A 19,739-nucleotide genomic window follows, 5' to 3' on the forward strand; every position below is an offset into this window, starting at 1 on the left:
GAGAGAGGAGAGCAGTTAACTGAATAAGATGTATAGCGAGATCTCATTGTTTTTAGTACAAACATTCATATATGTGAGAGTTCCCAGTGTGGCTCAGCAGTGACAAATTGACTAGTATCCGTGAGGGTTTGATCCTTGACCCTGCTTAGTGGGTTAAGGATCCCACGTTGCCATGGTTGTGGTGGAGGCCCGCAGCTGTGGCTCCGAATTGACCCCTGGCCTGGGAACTTGTATGTGCTGCAGGTGCAGCCCTGAAAAAAAAATTCGCATACGTGTTTATACAACTGGAAAAACATCTGTGCTAATAACTTGACAGTGGTACTTCTGGGTGGTGTGAACGGGGAGTGACTGTGTTTTTTCTTTGCTTAGCCTCCCTTCCTGATTTTCTTAGAATGAACACGATTGCACTGCGATGTGCAATCACACACACACACACACACACACACACACACACACAGACGCCTCCAGTCTCTTCCACATCCTCCCCCCTCACTGTTCTCTCTCTTTTGGTTTAGATGGTGTCGTGTTGGTGGACCCTGAGCTTGTGAAGGGAAAGAGAGGTGAGGTGGCACTCCCAGGACTCCGTGGAGGGGTGGTCTGGTGTGGCTGGGTTCGAGGAAGCCGTGTGTGTGTGTGTGTAAGGCTCTTGCACACCCGTCCTCGCTGCTCGGCCCTTTCGCCCACACCCCCTGTCTGATCCTTGGGTCACGGGCCCCATTTGCACCGGAGCTCCCTGTGCCCATCTTTCCGATGGGGGTGAAGGCTCAGGGCAGCCCTTTTCTGAGGGAGCAGGACAAGGACGGGCAGGCAGAGCCCATCTGCTGGCTCCGAGGCCTGCAAGCCCGGCCCGTGTCCTGTCGCTCTGTGCCAGCGCAGACTCGGTGGGTTTATCTGAAAAGCGAGAGACTGAGGCTGCTGGGAGGTGGGTTTTCTGGTGACTCCAGGGGCTCTGGACCACGGCAGCAACCACCCTCAAAGATCTCTGGCAGCTGCGACGTGCGCAGCGAGCAATTTGGTGCTAATGACATTGTGTGAATTAAATCGGAGCCGATCCGAGTTATCCTTAGGATAATGTCACTGACTCAGTTCCAGTCTAAATATGCCTTTTTGAATGGTTGCTACCGGCAACCAACAAGGAATTGTTCCCTGGAGGACGTCAGAGGCAGGGCCGTCAGCATGCAGGGGACAGGGCAGAAACGGGCCCCCTCTGCTGTCTCGCTTCCTCCTGGGCGCCCTGCTCTCTCACACCAGAGCCAGTTCTCACCCCCAAAGCCCAGCGCTTGAGCAGGAAAGCGCTGCCTGGGGAAGGAGGCGTAAAACCAGGTCACCTCGGGCACCTTCCTCTTATAGACGTTGGGTGACGGACAAGCAAGCGATCAGTGGCCCTTCGGAGCTTAGCGGCGAGGGGTCATTGTCCTTGGGCAGACACAGGCAATCCTCCAGCCACAGCCACCAAGGGGACCGCTTCTGACTGCTTTTCCGTTGGAGAATAAAGCAGCTCGTGTGGTTGTATTTACCACATTAACGACGGTTGTGAACAGCCCATCCTCATAAGCCTGCAGTTTCCTATAATTCTTTTGGTTCCCGGGGGCACAATTTGCATCTGTTTAATCACATTGAATTTTCAGCAGTGCCGACTGGTTGAGAGAAAGCCCAGTAAGGTTCCAGCTCTGCGAAAAGGATTTCTTCTTGGAGGCGGTTTCTCCTCTCCACCTGGTCCCTTAGCGCCCCCAACCCCCCAAACTCCCCTCGAGGCACAAGGCCAGCTCAGGCACACTCTGTTTTGCTACCTAGCACTGTTTCCCTCTACTTTTTTTTTTTTTTTTTGTCCTTTTAGGGCTGCACCCGCAGCATATGGAAGTTCCCAGGCTAGGGGTTAAATCGGAGCTACAGCTGCCAGCCTACACCACAGCCACAGCAATGTCAGATCAGAGCTGCACCTGAGATCTACACCACAGCTCACAGCCATGCGGAATCCTTAACCCACTAAGCAGGATCAGGCATCAAACCTGCATCCTCGGAGTTCCCGTCATGGCTAAGCGGTTAACGAATCTGACTAGGATCCATGAGGTTGTGGGTTCGATCCCTGGCCTCGCTCAGTGGGTTAAGGATCCGGCATTGCCGGGAGCTGCAGTGTAGGTCACAGACATGGCTCAGATTCCGAGTTGCTGTGGCTCTGGTGTAGGCTGGCAGCTACAGCTCTGATTAGACCCCTAGCCTGGGAATCTCCATATGCTGCAGGAAGCGGCCCTAGAAAAGGCAAAAAGACAAAAACAAAAAACAAAAGCCCTGCATCCTCATGGATTCTAGTTGGGTTCCTTACCAGTGAGCCACAACGGGAACTCCTTCCCTCTGCTTCTTATCTTCATTCTCATCTTCATCCAGACCTCCTGCCCTCAGAACCCAAGTGAATTCACACTGTTTAAAACCCCCCTGAGATCCCTGAGCTGGTGGGTCAAGAGGAGGGGCTGGGAGGATGGGGGAAATGGGGGAGTAAGGAGGTGAAATAATGTGGTTCATGGGTGGAAACTCCCAGCCCTTTAGAGTCATTACCATAAGCCGGAGGGCAGGTGCTGCTCCTCCAGAAGATGGGACTCCTCCTCATGTCCCATCTCCTGGAGATGCTGAAAGTTGGATGCTGAGACGGGCGGGCGGGATCCGGCTGGACAGGGGCGCCCCGCCAACAGGGCAAGCCCACCCCCTCCTGTCTCCCTTCCAGTGTACGTCTCTCTGACCTGCGCCTTCCGCTACGGCCAGGAAGACATCGATGTGATCGGCCTGAGCTTCCGCAGGGACCTGTACTTCTCCCAGGTCCAGGTGTTCCCTCCCGTGGGGGCCGCGAGCGCCCAAACGAAGCTGCAGGAGAGCCTGATCAAGAAGCTGGGGGGCCACACGTACCCTTTCCTGCTCACGGTGGGTGACACTCTCCTCTCCACTTCACCCACAGCACCTTGTAATGTGACCGGTGGCGGTGAGGGCCCAGGGCCAGAGGAATGACTTCACATTTGCGGGCCTTCAAATTGCACCCTTGGAGGAAATTCTAGATTGTAGGGGCTGTGATTGTCTTTTTTTTGAAGTCCTCGAAAATAGCCTCCCAGCCTTTGAAGGCACCATTTCAACCTATGGTTTAAGTATTTCCTTGCATCCGACCACCTAATTATACGTGCGTGCCATGCCTTCACTTGCGCGTCTATAAAAAGAAAGCAATGCCCCCCGGTCGGCCCCGAGGAGGAGTTCGAAGCAGGAAAGAGTCCCCTGCAGGATGGGATTGCCTAGTGAAGTAAGACGTCATCTGTAGCCTTGACCACAGCTTGGGCCACTGTAGAGAAGTCGCTCCATCCCCCTCCTGTGACCCCGGGTGAAACCTGGCTACGCACGGGACGCGTTCCTGCCTCTGAAGACTTGGGCCTGAAGTTGACGTGGGGGTAGCTACTGCTACCCTCTTTCCTCGCACGTTTATGGGTCTTAAGATTATATATTCCTCCAAAGTTCTATGGTGCATCCTTCAAAAGGCAGGAATTCTTATTTTTTTTTTTTTTGTCTGTTTGCCTTTTCTAGGGCCACTCCCGAGGCACATGGAGGTTCCCAGGCTAGGAGTCTAATCGGAGCTGTAGCGACTGGCCTACACCAGAGCTACAGCAACACCGGATCCTTAACCCACTGAGCAAGGCCAGGGATCGAACCTGCAAGCTCATGGTTCCTAGTCGGATGCATTAACCACTGCACCATGACGGGAACTCCCAAGGCAGGAAATTCTGAAAAGCTACATGACTGAAGCTTGAAAACATTATGTTCATGAAAGTAGCTGGTCACATAAGGACAAATGCTGTGTGATTCCACTTAGGTGAGTGACCCAGAGGAGTAAGTTCACAGAGACAGAAAGTAGACTGGTGGCCTCCAGGGAATGGGGGCAGAGGGAACTGGGGAATTGATGTTTAATGGGTACAGAGCTTCGGCTCAGGATGATGAGAAAGTCTAGAAATAGATGGTGGGCTTATTGCAAACCAGAGTGAATGGACTTAATGCCACTGAGCTGTACACTTAAAATCGTTTTTGGAGTTCCCATTGTGGCTCAGCAGTAATGAGCCGGACTAGTGTCCATGACGACGTGGATTCGATCCCTGGCCTCACTCAGTGGGTTAAGGATCCAGCTGAGCTGCACAGACACGGCTCAGATCCTGCGTTGCTGTGGCTGTGGTGTAGGCCGGCAGCTCCAGCTCCAATTCCACCCCTAGCCTGGGAACTTCCATATGCCGCAGATTTGGCCCTAAAAAGCAATAAGTAAATAAATAAATGTTAAGTTTTAGTTGTTCCCCAGTAGCTCAGTGGGTTAAGGATCCAGTGTCTTCACTGCTGTGGCTCTGGTACCAGCTGTGGTATGGGTTCAATCCATGGCCTGGGAATGTCCACATGCCTCCAGTGTGGCCAAAAAAAACCCAATAATTAAAATTAAAAAAAATAGTTTTATGTTAAGTATATTTTATCATAGCTTTTTAAAAAAAAAAAAAATCACTTAGAAAATTTTGTGGACCTGGGTGCTCCCATGCCCTGGTACTGGGAATTCGAAGCGACATAACTTTTTGGAGGTAACATGTCAACATGTATCCAAATCTTAAAAAGGTGATTTTGACCTGACAGTTCCCTTCCCTTCCTAACGGTGCAGCCTGTGGTGTAAATTGAATAAAACTGTGCTAAAGTGGCTGAAGGATATTTATGCAGCCTTGGTGAAAATGGCAACAAGGTTTGTTCGCCTTTTTTTTTTCTTTTTTTGCTTTTTAGGGCCCAACTCGTGGCATAAGGAAATTCCCAGGCTAGGGGTGGAATTGGAGCTGAAGCTGCCAGCCTACACCACAGCCATAGCAACACAGGATCCAAGCTGCATCTTCGACCTGTGCCACAGCTCATGGCAACGTGGGATCCTTAACCCACTGATCAAGGCCAGGGATCAAACCTGCATCCTCATGGATGCTAGTCGGGTTCACTACTGCTGAGTCACAACAGGAACGCCCATGTGGGCCTCCTAACCATATAATATTCTATATCCAGAGGAAATATTTTGAGAAATAAACTTAGTAATGACTTAAAAAACCAACAAATAGGAATTCCCATTGCGGCTCAGTGGTAACGAATTCAACTAGTATCCATGAGGATGGGGGTTTGATCCCTGGCCTTGCTCAGTGGGTTAAAGATCTGGTGTTGCTGTGAGCTGTGGTGTAGGTCGCAGATGCAGACAAAGCTCCGATCCTGAGTTGCTGTGGCTGTGGTGTAGGCTGGCAGCTGAAGCTCCAATTTGATCCCTAGCCTGGGAACCTCCATGTGCCACGGGAGTGGCCCAAAGAAATAGCAAAAAGACAAAACAAAAAAACAAAACAAAACAAAAAAACAACAAATAAATACATAAACAGACATGTAAAAAAAGGCAACAGAGTAAAGACCACTTGAAGGAGGCAGCTCCGGAAGAGGACTGGCTGAATTAAATGTGCTGTCACAGGAGCGCGGGCAGCAGTGGCTCCCGTGGCATCTCCCATCTCCCGTGGGGAGAAATGGGCAGGGGCAGGGTTGGTGACTTGAGCAAACCAGATGGCAGGACCTGTGTGCCATTTGGCCCCATTTCTGTAAAACATACATCAGGCACGTACGTTGGCATGTGTGTGTGTTTACGGGTGACGTGGGACGCTCGGAAGGCTGTGTTCATGCCACTCCAGGTGCTGGAAACACACGTGAACTTGGGTTTCTTTGTCTTGCGCCCCCTCTTTGCGCTTCTCCCGTATTTGCATGATGAAGGCATAACCCACGTGGAATGATGTTCTCTGAACGGAACGATCTGCCATTCCTTCCTACAGTTTCCTGACTACCTGCCCTGCTCGGTGATGCTGCAGCCGGCTCCGCAAGACGTGGGGAAGGTAGGTTCCAGAAGGAATGCCAGGGATTCACTCATTCCTCCAAAAGACTTGCGAACGTAGCCTCTCCTTGTGAGAGATGCCATAACGAAGCCATCGCTTGGCTTCCGGAATTCCTAACCCCAGCAGCCCTGGGAACAAAAAAATAGGTCCCGCCCCTCCTGGGCCCCACAGGTTTACTGGAGAGAAGCAGACGAGAACCAGGCAGAACAAGAGGCTCCTGGGAGCTGAGGTCCAGGTGCTGCTTGTCCGGGCTGTTTGAGGCAGCACTCTAAAGGGGCCAAGGAAACGCTGGTCCACCCATGGGGAGAATCTTCCAGGCGGAGGGAACTGCCCGCACTGCAGTGGGGAGATGGGGTTCTGGGGGCAGCGAGGAGTGGGCAGAGCAGTGCTGCGTGGAGAAGGCGGGTCACAGAGGTACAGGGAGGGGCGGCCAGGGTCAGGAAGGATCTCGAAGACCATTGCAGGGATGGGGCTTTTTTCTGAGAGAGATGGGAGCCACTGGCAGGCTTGTCGGACCTAGGTTTGCAGAGGATCACGCTGGCCGCCGAGCTGAGAGTGGGGCTGAGCTCCGAAGCGGGGAAGCCAAGAGGCTGAGTGTGTGCAAGAGGGCAGTGACCATAGTGTCCGGGGCCTCTGAGCGAGGAAGGGGGCAGTGAGGCTGGGAGGAGGGGTGCTGGGACCCAGGCACTGCAGGCCTGAGGGCGGCAAGAGGGAGGGAGCTGGAAAATGAAAAGGTGGGGAGTTCCCTTGTGGCTCAGCAGGTTAAGGATCCAGTGTTGTCACTGCTGTGGCACATGGCCCGGGAGCTTCCTCATGCAGCATGTGCGCCCCCCCGAAGAAACATAGATATGGGAAGCAAGAGCAGAGAGTGGCAGGCCTGTGCCTCGATCACGGAGGGTCTGGGGCACTGATTTTCAGCATGGGCGTTCTGCCCGCTAGTGGTCTGTGAAATCGGTGCAGTGGATCAGAAACGGCTCTTAGGAAAAACGGAATCTTGTGCCAGTAGAGCAGAATGGGAATGCATCACACACAGCGTGGGGTGTCCATGGACCCCCGCCAGCCCTGCGAGCACTGCGTCTGCCCCCTGCTGCAGCCAGTGGACCACCAGAACCTCCACGCAGGGTCACTTCTGAGAAAGACATCAACATGGGCGTGGGCTGGATGCTGGATGCTCTGTGAGGTAGTGGGGGCGGAAGACCAGCCAGGATGCCTCGTCACGCTCTGCAGCTACTGAGATAGAGGGAGCACATCCTGCAGCTGGTGGCCTTGGGGCCTGTGCCGTGCTTCTCCTGCTAGTGCCATCTTTTCCCCACTGGCATACTTCCAAATTAGTCTTAATGGTGCAACTCTAAACGGGCTGTGGTTAAGACAAAAAAAAGAAGGTGCCACGTAACGGCTCCTGTGCAAGCTGTGACCCCCCATCCCCAGCTCTGGGGGAGGGAGGGGCTGACCGCTGCCCTGTCTCTTCTCTTGCCTCTCTGCAGTGCTGTGGGGTTGACTTCGAGGTCAAAGCATTCGCCACAGACAGTGCAGATACCGGAGAGGACAAAATTCCCAAGAAGTAAGAGAGAAGCTGGGGGCAGGTGGGGGATAAGAAGCCACACCCCACCTTATGTCTTAGTGACAGTCTTCCCAAAGGGCCGGTGTGGCAGGTGAATGGCGCCTCCCCAGGTCAGGACCATTGGGACGAACCGTCTCCAGCAGGGATGATCATTTAGGGGGAAAAAAAACCGCAAAATAAAATGACAGGGGAGTTAGAAAGTTCAGGGGCTCATGGGAGCCCTTAAAAGCCTCCAGATTCTCCCATTTCCTTAATTGTCTTCGTCCTTTTTTTTTTTTTTTTTTTTTTTTTTTTTGCTTTTTAGGGCCTCCCCCGCAGCACATGGAGGTTCCCAGGCTAGGGATCCAGTCGGAGCTACAGCCACCGGTCTACACCACAGCCACAGCCACGCGGGATCCGAGCCACATCTGTGACCTACCGCACAGCTCACAGCAACGCCAGATCCTTAACCCGCAGAGCAAGGCCAGGAACCGAACCCGCAACCTCATGGTTCCTAGTCGGGTTCATTTCTGCTGCGCCACGATGGGAACTCGCAGTTTTCTTCTTCTTTCGTAATGTCTTTATTGAAGTAACACATGCATAACATGTTTACATTTTAACCATTTTCAGGCGTACAATTCAGCGGCATCAAGTACATTCACGATGTTGCATAACCGGTTACACAACTATCTGCTATCTATGCCCCAAATTATCTATACCCCGGAGGCTGTGTCACCCCAGACAGGAACTCTGAGCATTAAGCAGTGACTCCCCTTCCTCCTGTGCTCTCAGGCCCTGGCGTTCCTTTTTCTTGTCCCCAAACAAGCTTTCCTATCGTGCCCTCAACACTTTCTCCTTGTGCGCAACATGCACACCTATGGACCCTGGTAACAAAGGGACAATAATAGTGCCTCCTCTTTGTAGAGAGCTTGGAAGCAGGTCACACGGACACATGTTCCCACATCCGTTCAGCCAGGAGGAGGCCAAGGGGGAGGGGGGACCCTCCGAGAGCTGAATGGTCCACACCAGCAGCCGGGCCCCAGCCCTCCGGAGCCTGGTCCCTCTTCTGGTCCATCCTGCATCCGTGTCGGGAGGAGCCCCAGCCTGAGGAGGGGGAGGGGGACCTGGGAGGCCGAGGTGAGGAGGCCCAGGCGCCCATCCGGGAACCGTCTGTGCCGTTTCCTCCGCAGGAGCTCTGTGCGTTTGCTGATCCGGAAGGTACAGCACGCACCCCTCGAGATGGGTCCCCAGCCCCACGCGGAGGCCGCCTGGCAATTCTTCATGTCCGACAAGCCCCTGCACCTCACCGTCTCCCTCAGCAAAGAGGTGACTCACAGGGTGGAGCAGGCCCTGGGGTGGGGTGGGGTGGGGTGGGGGTGGGGGAGCCCGCCCCGGCCCTTAGCTGGGGGCCTGCTGCAGGTAGAATAGCGAATAGTTAAGGCACCAACGCTTGAGAACCACTGGCTTCTTTCGTAACTTGGAGCCCGTAAGGGTGCCCCTCAGAACATGGCAAAATGGGCTTGCATTCCACTCACTCCTTGTGGGTCCAGGCAACTTGGGGGGGGGTTCACCCCCCAGCCCAGGCTGACTTTGTTCCCCCCTCTGGCCCCGTGGGCCTCTTTACTAGTGTGGCACCAATGGGGGTGGCATTCCAAATTCTTCACTTCTCTGCAGGCTTAAGTTTTGCAGTGACGGTGAGGGGTGACCGTGCCATGTGGGAACATCATGGCCGAACAAGGTGACAAACCGCTGGCCGGGGCTGCCCTTGGTCCCTCAGGGCCCTCTGGTCAACAGGAGTTGTGCACAGACATTGGTAAGGGCCCAGCAGACTGTGTGTGTGCATGTGTGTGTGTGCACGCATGCACTCGCACACAAGGACACTCCCACCTGGGCCTAGATCACACGGAATCCCTGCTGAACGAGCTCCACCCCTGGCTCCCTCACTGATTTCCCCTCATTTCACTCATTCTGTCCCAAATAACCTCATGATTCCACTTGAGACCCCCGGGCTAACCGCATGACTCAGGATGCCGCGTTGGGCCTGACTCTCATCACCAGCCTCAGCCTCCCACGTTCGGGGCGGAGCCCGTCCAGACCCTCGTCTTTCCTGCAAGTGTGGGAACCCAGCCGCTTTTACTCCAGTTAAAGGAATGAGATGCATTTAGAACAGCATGACCTTGGAGTTCCCGTCGTGGCACAGTGGAAATGAATCCAACTAGGAACCATGAGGTTGCGGGTTCAATCCCTGGCCTCGCTCAGTGGGTTAAGGATCCGGTGTCACCGTGAGCTGTGGTGTAGGTCGCAGACATGGCTCAGATCTGGCGTTGCTGTGGCTCTGGCGTAGGCTGGCAGCTACAGCACCGATTTGACCCCTAGCCTGGGAACCTTCATATGCCGCGGATGCAACCCCTAAAAAAAGAAAAAAAAAAAAAAAGGCCAAACATGACCTCCCTCTCTTCCTCTTTTCTGACTTCCCTGCTCACTTTTCCAGCTCTATTACCACGGGGAACCCATTCCTGTGACCGTGACTGTGACCAATAACACGGAGAAGACCGTGAAGAAGATCAAAGCACTAGGTAGGACCTTCTGCTCAAAGCTGGATGGTGGAGTCTTCCAGAACTTCCCAACCTGCTCCAGTGTCCCTGAGGTCCCTCCTCTGGTCAGTAAAGCCCTCCTGGGTCCTTGGAACTGCCTATTGGTCCCTGCTGTCACGACTGTAGGACCTTAGAGGAGGTGTCCTTCAGGACCCTCTCCTGCAGCCTCATGCTGGCTTAGGGCACCGCCTCCCCGAGGACACCTTCTGGTCCTTCCTTGTCACGCCCTCCTGGAGGCCCTCCCACCCAGCAGGTCTGGGTGTTTTCTTTCTGCAGCGTAGGGCGGTGCTGGGCTCACCTGTGGGCTCCGTGTAGGGGTGCTGGGCTCACCTGTGGGCCTCTGCTGTGTGTGTCCTCTGTGAGTCCAGTGGGCAGCCTTGGCAGTGGCTCTCGGTCTACTTTCCCAGGTTCTGGGATTGATCACACTGAAGTGCTTTGTAGGTAGTTGTCCCTGCCGTCACTCTACAGTTAGGATGGCCTGGCCTCCTGCCTGCTGGTCCTACGTACCTCCTCAGCTCCAAGGGCCTCCAAGTGCAGGGGACGCTCCTAGATCTTGGTCTTAGGTGGGTGACATAAAAAAGACACAGCAGGAGTTCCCCAGCGGTGCAGAGGGTTAAGGATCCGGCATTGTCACTGCTGTGGATTGGGTTTGATCTCTGACCAGGGAGCTTCTGCATGCTGGGGGCACGGCCAAAACATAAGAAAATAAACCTAAAAAAAGACATGATAGGAAGACCTGAGAGGGAGACCTGCCCATTCACTTCTCCCTCAGACACAGGATGACTGACGTAGAAGCGGACTTAGAGTGTTTAGGGTGACCAGCTGCCCGTGTTGACCTGGACCAAGGACGAGAGCCTTTCGGTCCTGAAATAGGACCAGTCCCAGGACAGCCGGTCACCCTAACTGTCATGCACCACTTTGTGCTTCCCTGTCATGCGTCTTAGATAAGGCTCAGGAATTTGATGCACACAGACGAAAAAAGTCTAGATTTTTCTTGATGCTAATATACATGCTTATTTTATGGCTTTGTTTTATGTTGGTCTAGTTCCTATACCTTGAAGTCTTAGTAGGACCTGATGTTTTTTTTAACTAGCATGTTGTATGCAGTGTCCAGCATGGTATTCCCCAAAGCAGCAGGATTGAGAATGTGTTATATGATACTTAGATTTTAAATTATTTCCCTGGAGTTCCCGTTGTGGTGCAGCAGAAACAAATCCAATTAGTATCCACGAGGGATGCAGATTCGATTCCTGGCCTTGCTCAGTGGGTTAAGGATCCAGCATTGCCGTGAGCTGTGTTGTAGGTGGCAGATGTAGCTTGGATTCCTTGTTATTGCGGCTGTGCTGTAGGCCAGCAGCCATAGCTCTGATTCAACCCCTAGCCTGGGAACCTCCACATGCCATGGGTGCAGCCCTAAAATAAAAAAAAAAAATTATTTTATTTCTCAAAGTTTCATGAATCCTGACACTGAAGCCCCTAATTTTTGAAAGAAGCTGTTGAATATCTGAAGTGAGAGGTTAAGAATTGTTGGGGAGTTCCCGTCGTGGTGCAGCGGTTAACAAATCTGACTAGGAACCATGAGGTTGCAGGTTCGATCCCTGGCCTTGCTCAGTGGGTTAAGGATCCAGTGTTGCCGTGAGCTGTGGTGTAGGTTGCAGATGTGGCTCGGATCTGGCATTGCTGTGGCTCTGGTGTAGGCCGACGGCTACAACTCTGATTAGAGCCATAGCCTGGGAATCTCCATATGCCATGGGTGTGGCCCTAGAAAGACCAAAAAAAAAAGAGGTTAAGAATTTTCTATAGGCCAAGCACTTTGCTGAGTGCTTCACACAAATTGTATCTTTTAATTCTCAAATTTAATGTTAATGGAAGTTAAAAATCATCTTTCTAATCATCACCCCAGCCATGGCCATATAAGTTAGGGGCAATTATCACTCCCATTTTGCTGACGGGGTAATCAAGGCTTAAAGGAGTTGAGTAACTCACCCCCAGCTGATGGCTAAGCTGGGATTTGAGCCCAGGTGGCCTGGCTCCAGAGCCCACCTTCCTACCCACTGTGTGAACCCATGAGTCCATCCTGTGCTGCCTCCAGAGGGTGTCCAGCTCAGCCCACCGGCAGGAGATGCCCATGATGTAAGACAGAGAATGTGGCTGAGCTCCCACCATGGTGCAATGGGTTGAGAACACAACTGCAGCAGCCCGGGTCACTGCAGAGGTGTGGGTTCAGTCCCGGGCCTGGCACAGTGGGTTAAAGGACCCGGTGTTGCTGCAGCTGTGGCTCAGATTCAATTCCTGGCCTGGGAACTTCCATATGCCAAGGGTGCAGCCATTAAAAAAAAAAGAAGAAGAAGAAGAAGAAAAGGATAATGTTGGAAGGGGGCCCGTTTGGGGAAAAAGAGCCTCATCCCAAATGGTGAGGTCTGGGACACTGGAAGCTCGTATGTCCTTGGAAGGGGGTGCGCCATGAGCTCAGAGGAGAAGAGGAATCTCCCAGGAGTGGCAGCTCTGGGAGACTGGCTCGTGGGTGGTACTGACACAGGTTACTGGTGAACAGAAGTGGCCAGAGGACCGAAGGGACATCTTGGCCTTACAGCCGAGCCTGAGAGGTCCACTCAGAGGGCCACCAGAGAGGGAAGGATGACCGTGTTCCCTGGAAGGCGCCATGCAGGACCCCACACAGCCAATCACCCACCCTGCCCTGTCTTTGCAGTGGAACAAGTGGCCAACGTGGTTCTCTACTCGAGTGATTATTACATCAAGCCGGTTGCCACGGAGGAAACACAGTGAGTAGTGGGTTGGTTTTTATTTCCTGGGCGGCTCCAGCGTCTCAGTCAAGTTCCCCTTTTGGTTGTCGCCGAGGAGGAAGTAGAACAGTCAGCTGGCTCCCCAGCTTTCCACCTCCTTCCTCTATTCACACTTCAAGGGCTGCCAAGAAAGTTCGCATCTCAACGCTGTTTCAATCACAAGAGTTCTGAGAGGTGGTGGGTCAAGCTGAGGAGTGATGGAGAGGAGAGGAATTCAGGGCGAAATGTCGCAGCGAAAATGGCTGGAACGTTCTGTTGATCCTCGAATAAGTGGGTGGGAACTTGATGCTCTTTCTGCCCTTGGAGTGGGTCGTCAGATGACCTGTCAGCCCAGATGAGGGTTCTCCAGCTTGGGATCTTCTCCTTAACTTGGAAATCTGGTACCAGTAACAGCTGGATTAGAATGATGTATCAGTTCTCAGCCAGTTGTCCTAAGTGAATTTTCTCCCATCGTTAGAATCACAAACACATGGGAGGAGTTCCTGTTGTGGCTCAGACAGTTAAGAATCTGACTAGTACCCATGCGGATGTGAGTTCTATCCCTGGCCTTGCTCAGTGGGTTAAGGATCTGACGTTGCCATGAGCTGTGGTGTAGGTCGCAGACGTGGCTTGGATCTGGTGTTGCTGTGGCTGTGGCGTAGGCCGGCAGTTGCAGCTCTGATTTGACCCTAACCTGGGAACTTCCAGAGGCCGTGGGTGAGGCCCTAAAAAGCAAAAGCGGAAAAAAAAAAAAAAAAAAAAAAAAAGAATCTGGCGATGGCTTCTTATGGTGGCATGAGAGACTTGACAAGTTTTGCTCTGTGCGGGGCAGTCAGGTTCATTCAAGACATGCAGAGGCTTCTAGGGGCGACACCTCCCCCCAGAGAGGATTGCTGGGGAAGGCGTTTTCCTCTTTTCTAAGCATGATTGTATGCCAAAAATATTACCACGTTTAGAGGATGGGGGTGGGGAAAGGACAGCTGATTGAGCAAGATAACGTTACTTAATGTTGAAAAGGTGACTTAGGGATAAACTCTTACTCAAAACAGACCCTGCCCTATGTTTAAATATAGTCTAGAAGGGAGAAGGCAGGGAAGAGCCAGAACACGCTGGCTGCCTCCTTGGTGCCAGGCCTGGGTCTGTGCCCCCTTCCCGGCTGCACCTCTCACCCTGGTGCCCCGGGAGGCTTCCTGGCTGCCCGTGTGGCGTGTGCCCAACAGTGATGGGCGCGAACGGTCCCCCACTGAGTTCATCCCTAATATACTTCGCCATCTGGCCCTCCTTCCAGCTCTTGGGTACATTTCGTATCAAAGATTCCCAGGAAACTGGGAACCATCCCAGATACCCTCAAGGGTGGGTGGCAGAGGGACTGAGAGTGGGGCTTCTGGGGCTCTGTGGGCAGGCCTCCTGGGAACCAGGTCAGACCTGATGCCCAAGCTGCCGCCTGTCAACCAGTCCCAGATCCTGAAGTCGCTAGGAAGTGGCCAGGCTGGACTTTGGCCCCAGGGCCTTGGCACAGGCCTTTGGGAAGCGCAGCTGCCGGAAAGGTCCTCATCCAAGGCCAACCCCAGGACCTCCTTCCTCCTGTCGTTACCTTTACACTGTAATTTCTTTTTTTTTCTTTTTTCTTTTTTTTTTTTTTTGGCTGAGAACGTTAAGAACAAATTCTTTTTTTATTATTATTATTATGGTTGACTTACAGTGTTCTGTCAATTTCTGCTGTACAGAAAAGTGACCCAGTCATATATATATATATGTTCTTCTTCTCATATTATCTTCTATCATGTTCTATCACAAGTGATTGGGTACAGTCTCTGTACTGTACAGCAGGACCTTATTGCTTTATTTTATTTTGAAATGATTTTTATTTTTTCCATAGTAGTTGGTTTATAGTGTTCTGTCAATTTCTACTGTACAGCAAAGTGACCCAGTCATACATAGATACACATTCTTTTTCTCACATTATCCTCCGTCATGTTCCATCCCAAGTGGCTAGATACAGTTCCCAGGGCTATACAGCAGGATCTCATTGCTTATCCACTCCAAAGGCAATAGTTTGCATCTATTAACCCCAGATTCCCAGTCCATCCCACTCCCTCCCCCTCCCCCTCGGCAACCACAAGTCTGTTCTCCGAGTCCATGAAGTTCTTTTCTTTTGGAAAGTTTCATTTGTGCCTTGTATTAGATTCCAGATATAAATGATCTGTTATGGTATTTATCTTTCTCTCTCTGTCTGACTTCACTCATTCTGAGAGTCTCTAGTTCCATCCATGTTGTTGCAAATGGCATTATTTTGTTCCTTTTTATGGCTGAGTAGTATTCCGCTGTGTATATATACACGCCACGTCTTAATCCAATCATCTGTTGGTGGACATTTGGGTTGTTTGCATGTCTTGGCTATTGTGAATAGAGCTGCAATGAACCTGCGGGTGCATGTGTCTTTTTCAAGGAAAGTTTTGTCCAGATATTTGCCCAGGAGTGAGATTGCTGGGTCATATGGTAGTTCTATATTTAGTTTTCTGAGGTACCTCCATACTGTTTAGGACCTCATTGCTTTACACTGTAATTTCTGCTGCTGTCCCTCCGCTGCCCAAACCAAGCTCATTAAGAGGTATTCCACCAGGGCCCAGTGCCAGGATGTGGGCCGCCTTGGACTTAAGTAGCATTCCGTAAAAGGGTGTGCCCAGGAGCCCCTTGTCTGTACTTGGAGGCAGGAAAAGCAACAGCACCCTCAGCTCCCCAGGGAGATGGAAGAGGGGCCCCCTTCCAAGGGTGGCAATGGGATTCCCAGTCTGTCTCCAAGCAGGCTGGGGGGCCTGAGGCTGGCTCTTGAGCAGTGTTTTTGGAATCCTCCTTCTCCTGGCCAGGCACGAGGGCGGAGGCCATGCCAGGAGCATGGACACAGGCTGCTGGCTCGCCTGGGCTCTGTGGTCACCACGTGAGGCTGCACGGTGGCTCCTGGCACAGGCCGGGGGTCAGCATGTGGGTGAGTGGCAGAGCCAAGTCTCCAGCCTCACCTGCTGCTCAGGGAGTCAGGGATGTGCCTGATCCAGAGAAACCACCAGCTGCACCCAGGCCTACAGAGCCACCTTTGCCAGGGGTTCCCTGTCTGTTTCTGTCAGATGCTGAGAACCCCCCACTCAGCTGACAATGGGGGAAGAAAGAGCCTGGGCTGCTTTGAACCCCCCCGCCCCAGTCTATACAGTTCACAGTGGAGGACCCGGCTTTGCCCTTCTCGGGAGCCCACCACCCTGTGCACACTCCAAACAGTGACAGTTTTCCACAACTCCCAGCCTGGGATCCCTGCTGGCACTGGCCAGATGCCCCACAGCCCAGCCACATGGTTCACAAAGTCTCAAGGGGAGATGGGGTGCAGTCCCTGATTCTTGGGCCACTTGGTCTCACTGAACCCCACAGAACATTCTAGACATTCAGCAATTAGAACAGGCTGAGGGACTTGAGGAAATGTCCTAATGTTGCTGCCAGCCTGTTTTGAGGCGTCACTAATGCTATTCTCCTTTTCCCAAGACAAAGGCACGGGCTCCCGAACTTTCTAATGAGGTGCAGTGAGCTTGGGGCCTGGAAAATGTGTGATGGCGGATCAGGTCTCGTGGTGGCTTTATAAGAACAATTGGCTAAATCTGTTCTCTGTTTGCCTTCCTGCAGGCAAAAAGTGCCACCAAACAGCACCCTGACCACAACGCTGACGCTGGTGCCCTTGCTGGCTAATAACCGCGAGAGAAGGGGCATCGCCCTGGATGGGAAGATCAAGCACGAGGACACGAACCTTGCCTCCAGCACCATGTGAGCCCCTGAGACCCGGTGCTGGGCTGGCACTGGTCTGCACCCCGTCTTCGTCCCACCCCCGGTCCCACCCCCGGTGCAACATACTGGTTATGGCTCTGGGCTCTGGAGAGAGACTTGTGCCAAAACCCCAGCTCCGCTGCCTCCGCCTGGGCCGCCCTGGGCTGATGCCTTGTGCTGTCTGAGAACATTTTCCCACCGACAGCGCCTTGTCACGGAGCGGTGATAAGGATGATGTGAGCCCGTCCGGGTAAGTGTGGTGCCTGGCACACAGGGAGTGCTCCAGAAATGCCACCTGTTACCTCCTTTAAAAACATCATCAGCTTGGAAGTTCCCGTCGTGGTGCCGTGGTTAACGAATCCTGGGAACCATGAGGTTGCGGGTTCGATCCCTGGCCTCGCTCAGGGGGTTAAGGATCTGGCATTGCCATGAGCTCGGATCCCATGGGGCTGTGGCTCTGGTAGCTGGCGGCTACAGCTCTGATTAGACCCCTAGTCTGGGAACCCCCATATGCCATGGGAGCGGCCCTAGAAAAGGCAAAAAGACAAAAAATTAAAAAATAAATAAAAAATAAAAATATCATCAGCTCGTGTAGCACCCTAAGCCTGAACTGAGTGATGCCGCCGGCTACACGGATGCTGGAAAGGCCGCTTCTCCATTTCCACCAGCAAAGGTTTAGAGCGTCAGGGAAGGTCAGGGATCCCGATGGCTCCTGACGTCAGTTTGATGTAAGTGAAAATAAACACTGATCTGCTGACCCGACTCGAAGAACCACGGCCTGAATCAAGCCAGCAGGTCCAGTTAGAATAGAATGAAGCTTCTAAAAGCTTCTAAGACAAACACCCCTGCCGAGCCTCACCACGCTCCCAGGTTGCTGTTCCGTCAGCGTGTCTGCTGCTGAGCCTTACGGAGCTGCCGCCCAGGCTTGAGGCCCCTCGCCGCCCTCTGCACCTTCCTGCCCCCACCCCACCGCCTCCCACGCGTTCCACGGCCCAGTGGTCACCTCCAGGCAGGGCTCCTGGGAAGAGCTCTCTGTTTGCCCTCCGTGGCCCCCGTGGTTCCGACATGAATGGTGGGACCAGCAAACACTGGGCCAGAAGCAGGATCCTGAACGTCACAGGATTTTCCGAGGATTTTTCCCAGGATGCTGTGTTGATGCGTTAGATTCGAAAGCATGTCTGGGAAGCTCTGGGAGAGAGACTCATAGGTCCACACTCTCAAGGATGCAGGCGTCACGGCATCAACAAGAGCAAATTGCGTTCACAAAGATGCTTTGTGGTTCACAGAGTAGTTTATAAACACGTCATTCTCCCCATGCTTTTGTGAAGAAAGTGAATTTATACACATTTCACAGATACAGAAATTGAGGTTCCGCCAGAATGAGAGGCCAGCCAAGGCCCTGGTGTCAGTTAGCGGCAGAGCAGAGCCCACCCCTCACCCAGAGCCCCTTGTCCACCAGGCATCCGGGCTGCCTTCCAGCGCCCCGGACAGTGAGGACACAGCAGAGCCCAATGACCCAGGCTCCTGGAGACGATGCCCTCTCAAGAGCCAGGAGGTGGGGGGGGGGGTCACTCGTCCAGCCGTGGCTTCCTGCCGCCCCCTGCATCCCTCTGTTTCTCGTCTCTTTGAGCAGCATAAAGGAAGGCATGGACAAGACCATCATGGGCATCCTGGTGTCTTACCAGATCAAGGTGCAGCTCACGGTGTCTGGGTGAGTGTCCAAGCATCAGGGCTCTGTCCGCTCTGTCCCGGCCATCAGCAGTCTGCATCCTCACTTTCCTGCATGACCGGGAGACAGGAAGCAGGAAAGGCCCACGAATCCTACTCATTGCTAAGGAGAGTTTAGGGGAGATTCTATGTGTCGAGTGTCACAATTCCGTCTCACACAACATGAAGGGAAAAGGAAGAAGAGCAGACCACACAGTAGGTTCAGTATTGGTACCGCTCGGCAAAGATGGGTGTGCAGGCGTTCCCGTCGTGGTGCAGTGGAAACGAATCTGACTGGCATCCATGAGGATGCAGTTGGATCCCTGGCCTCACTCACTGAGTTGACGATCCGGCGTTGCCATGAGCTGTGGTGTAGGTCACAGACGTGGCTCAGATCTGGCGTTGTTGTGGCTGTGGTGTAGGCCGGCAACTGCAGCTCAGATTTGACTGCGAACCTGGGAGCCTCCATATGCCACGAGTGCGGCCCTAAAATGCAAAAAAAAAAAAAAAAAAAAAAAAAAAATCCATTGCCAAAGGCTCTGGCCTTCTATATTGATGAGCCTTGGGTAGTTTAGCCATCAAAGGCAAATCCAGGAGTTCCCAACATGGCTCAGTGGTTAACAGATCTGACTAGAAACCATGAGGTTGCAGGTTCGATCCCTGGTGTAGGTCGCAGATGCAGCTTGGATCCCGCATTGCTGTGGCTCTGGTGTAGGCCGGTGGCTACAGCTCCGATTGGACCCCTAGTCTGGGAAGCTCCAGATGCCATGGGTGTGGCCCTGGAAAAAGACAAAAAAAAAAAAAAAAGGCAAATCCAGGCACATATTCCATAAGTTTAAGCGGATGAGGAGGTCCCCAAATTTTGGATGGGGCAACAAAGAAGAGCATGGGTTGATTTTGCAAACTTCGTTGACGCAATGCGTGGATTTGTCCTGTTTTTCAAAGTGTATAGTGTTTTCTTTCATTTTCTCTGAGAGGAGCTAAAACAAGATAGCATGTGAGTGAATAACAGGTATTTTACAGTGACCTTTGTGGCCAGGAGAGAAATTCTGGGCTGGGTTTATTTTGAACATTAGGAATGAGCCTACATGGTTCTTCTTTGTAACTGATCCACTTGAGAAAGAGATGAAACATCACAAGGAGAGAGGAATAGTTGAGTTGACTATGAAGGGGAGTGGGAGTTCCCATCGTGGTGCAGGGGAAACAAATCTGACTAGGAACCATGAGGTTGTGGGTTCGATCCCTGGCCTTGCTCAGTGGGTTAAGGATCTGGCATTGCCGTGAGCTGTGCTGTAGGTCGCAGACACGGCTCAGATCCTGCGTTGCTGTGGCTGCGGTGTAGGCCAGCAGCCGCAGCTCCAATTGGACCCCTAGCCTGGGAACCTCTATATGCCGCAAGTGCGGCCTT

At 52.8% G+C, this 19,739-nt stretch overlaps 1 protein-coding gene across 7 annotated transcripts in view; it reads left to right on the forward strand.

The window, feature by feature from the left end:
- SAG (S-antigen visual arrestin) overlaps nt 1-19,739 on the forward strand; it is a 38,495-nt gene that overhangs the window by 10,438 nt on the left and 8,318 nt on the right. For 3 of the 7 annotated variants that reach the window (XM_084998312.1, XM_084998313.1, NM_214079.1), the window contains 9 exon segments: nt 516-560; nt 2,720-2,913; nt 5,844-5,903; nt 7,388-7,464; nt 8,634-8,769; nt 9,935-10,019; nt 12,748-12,820; nt 16,487-16,624; nt 18,258-18,335. In XM_084998312.1, the coding sequence (XP_084854438.1) occupies nt 516-560; nt 2,720-2,913; nt 5,844-5,903; nt 7,388-7,464; nt 8,634-8,769; nt 9,935-10,019; nt 12,748-12,820; nt 16,487-16,624; nt 18,258-18,335 (886 nt within the window). 7 annotated transcript variants of the gene reach the window in all.

The sequence above is a fragment of the Sus scrofa genome, chromosome 15 (assembly GCF_054392235.1).
Source record: "Sus scrofa isolate SSC_HxYL_T2T_F1_AM1 chromosome 15, Sscrofa_HxYL_maternal_Yorkshire_Landrace_v2.0, whole genome shotgun sequence".
Taxonomy (NCBI): Eukaryota; Metazoa; Chordata; class Mammalia; order Artiodactyla; family Suidae; genus Sus; species Sus scrofa.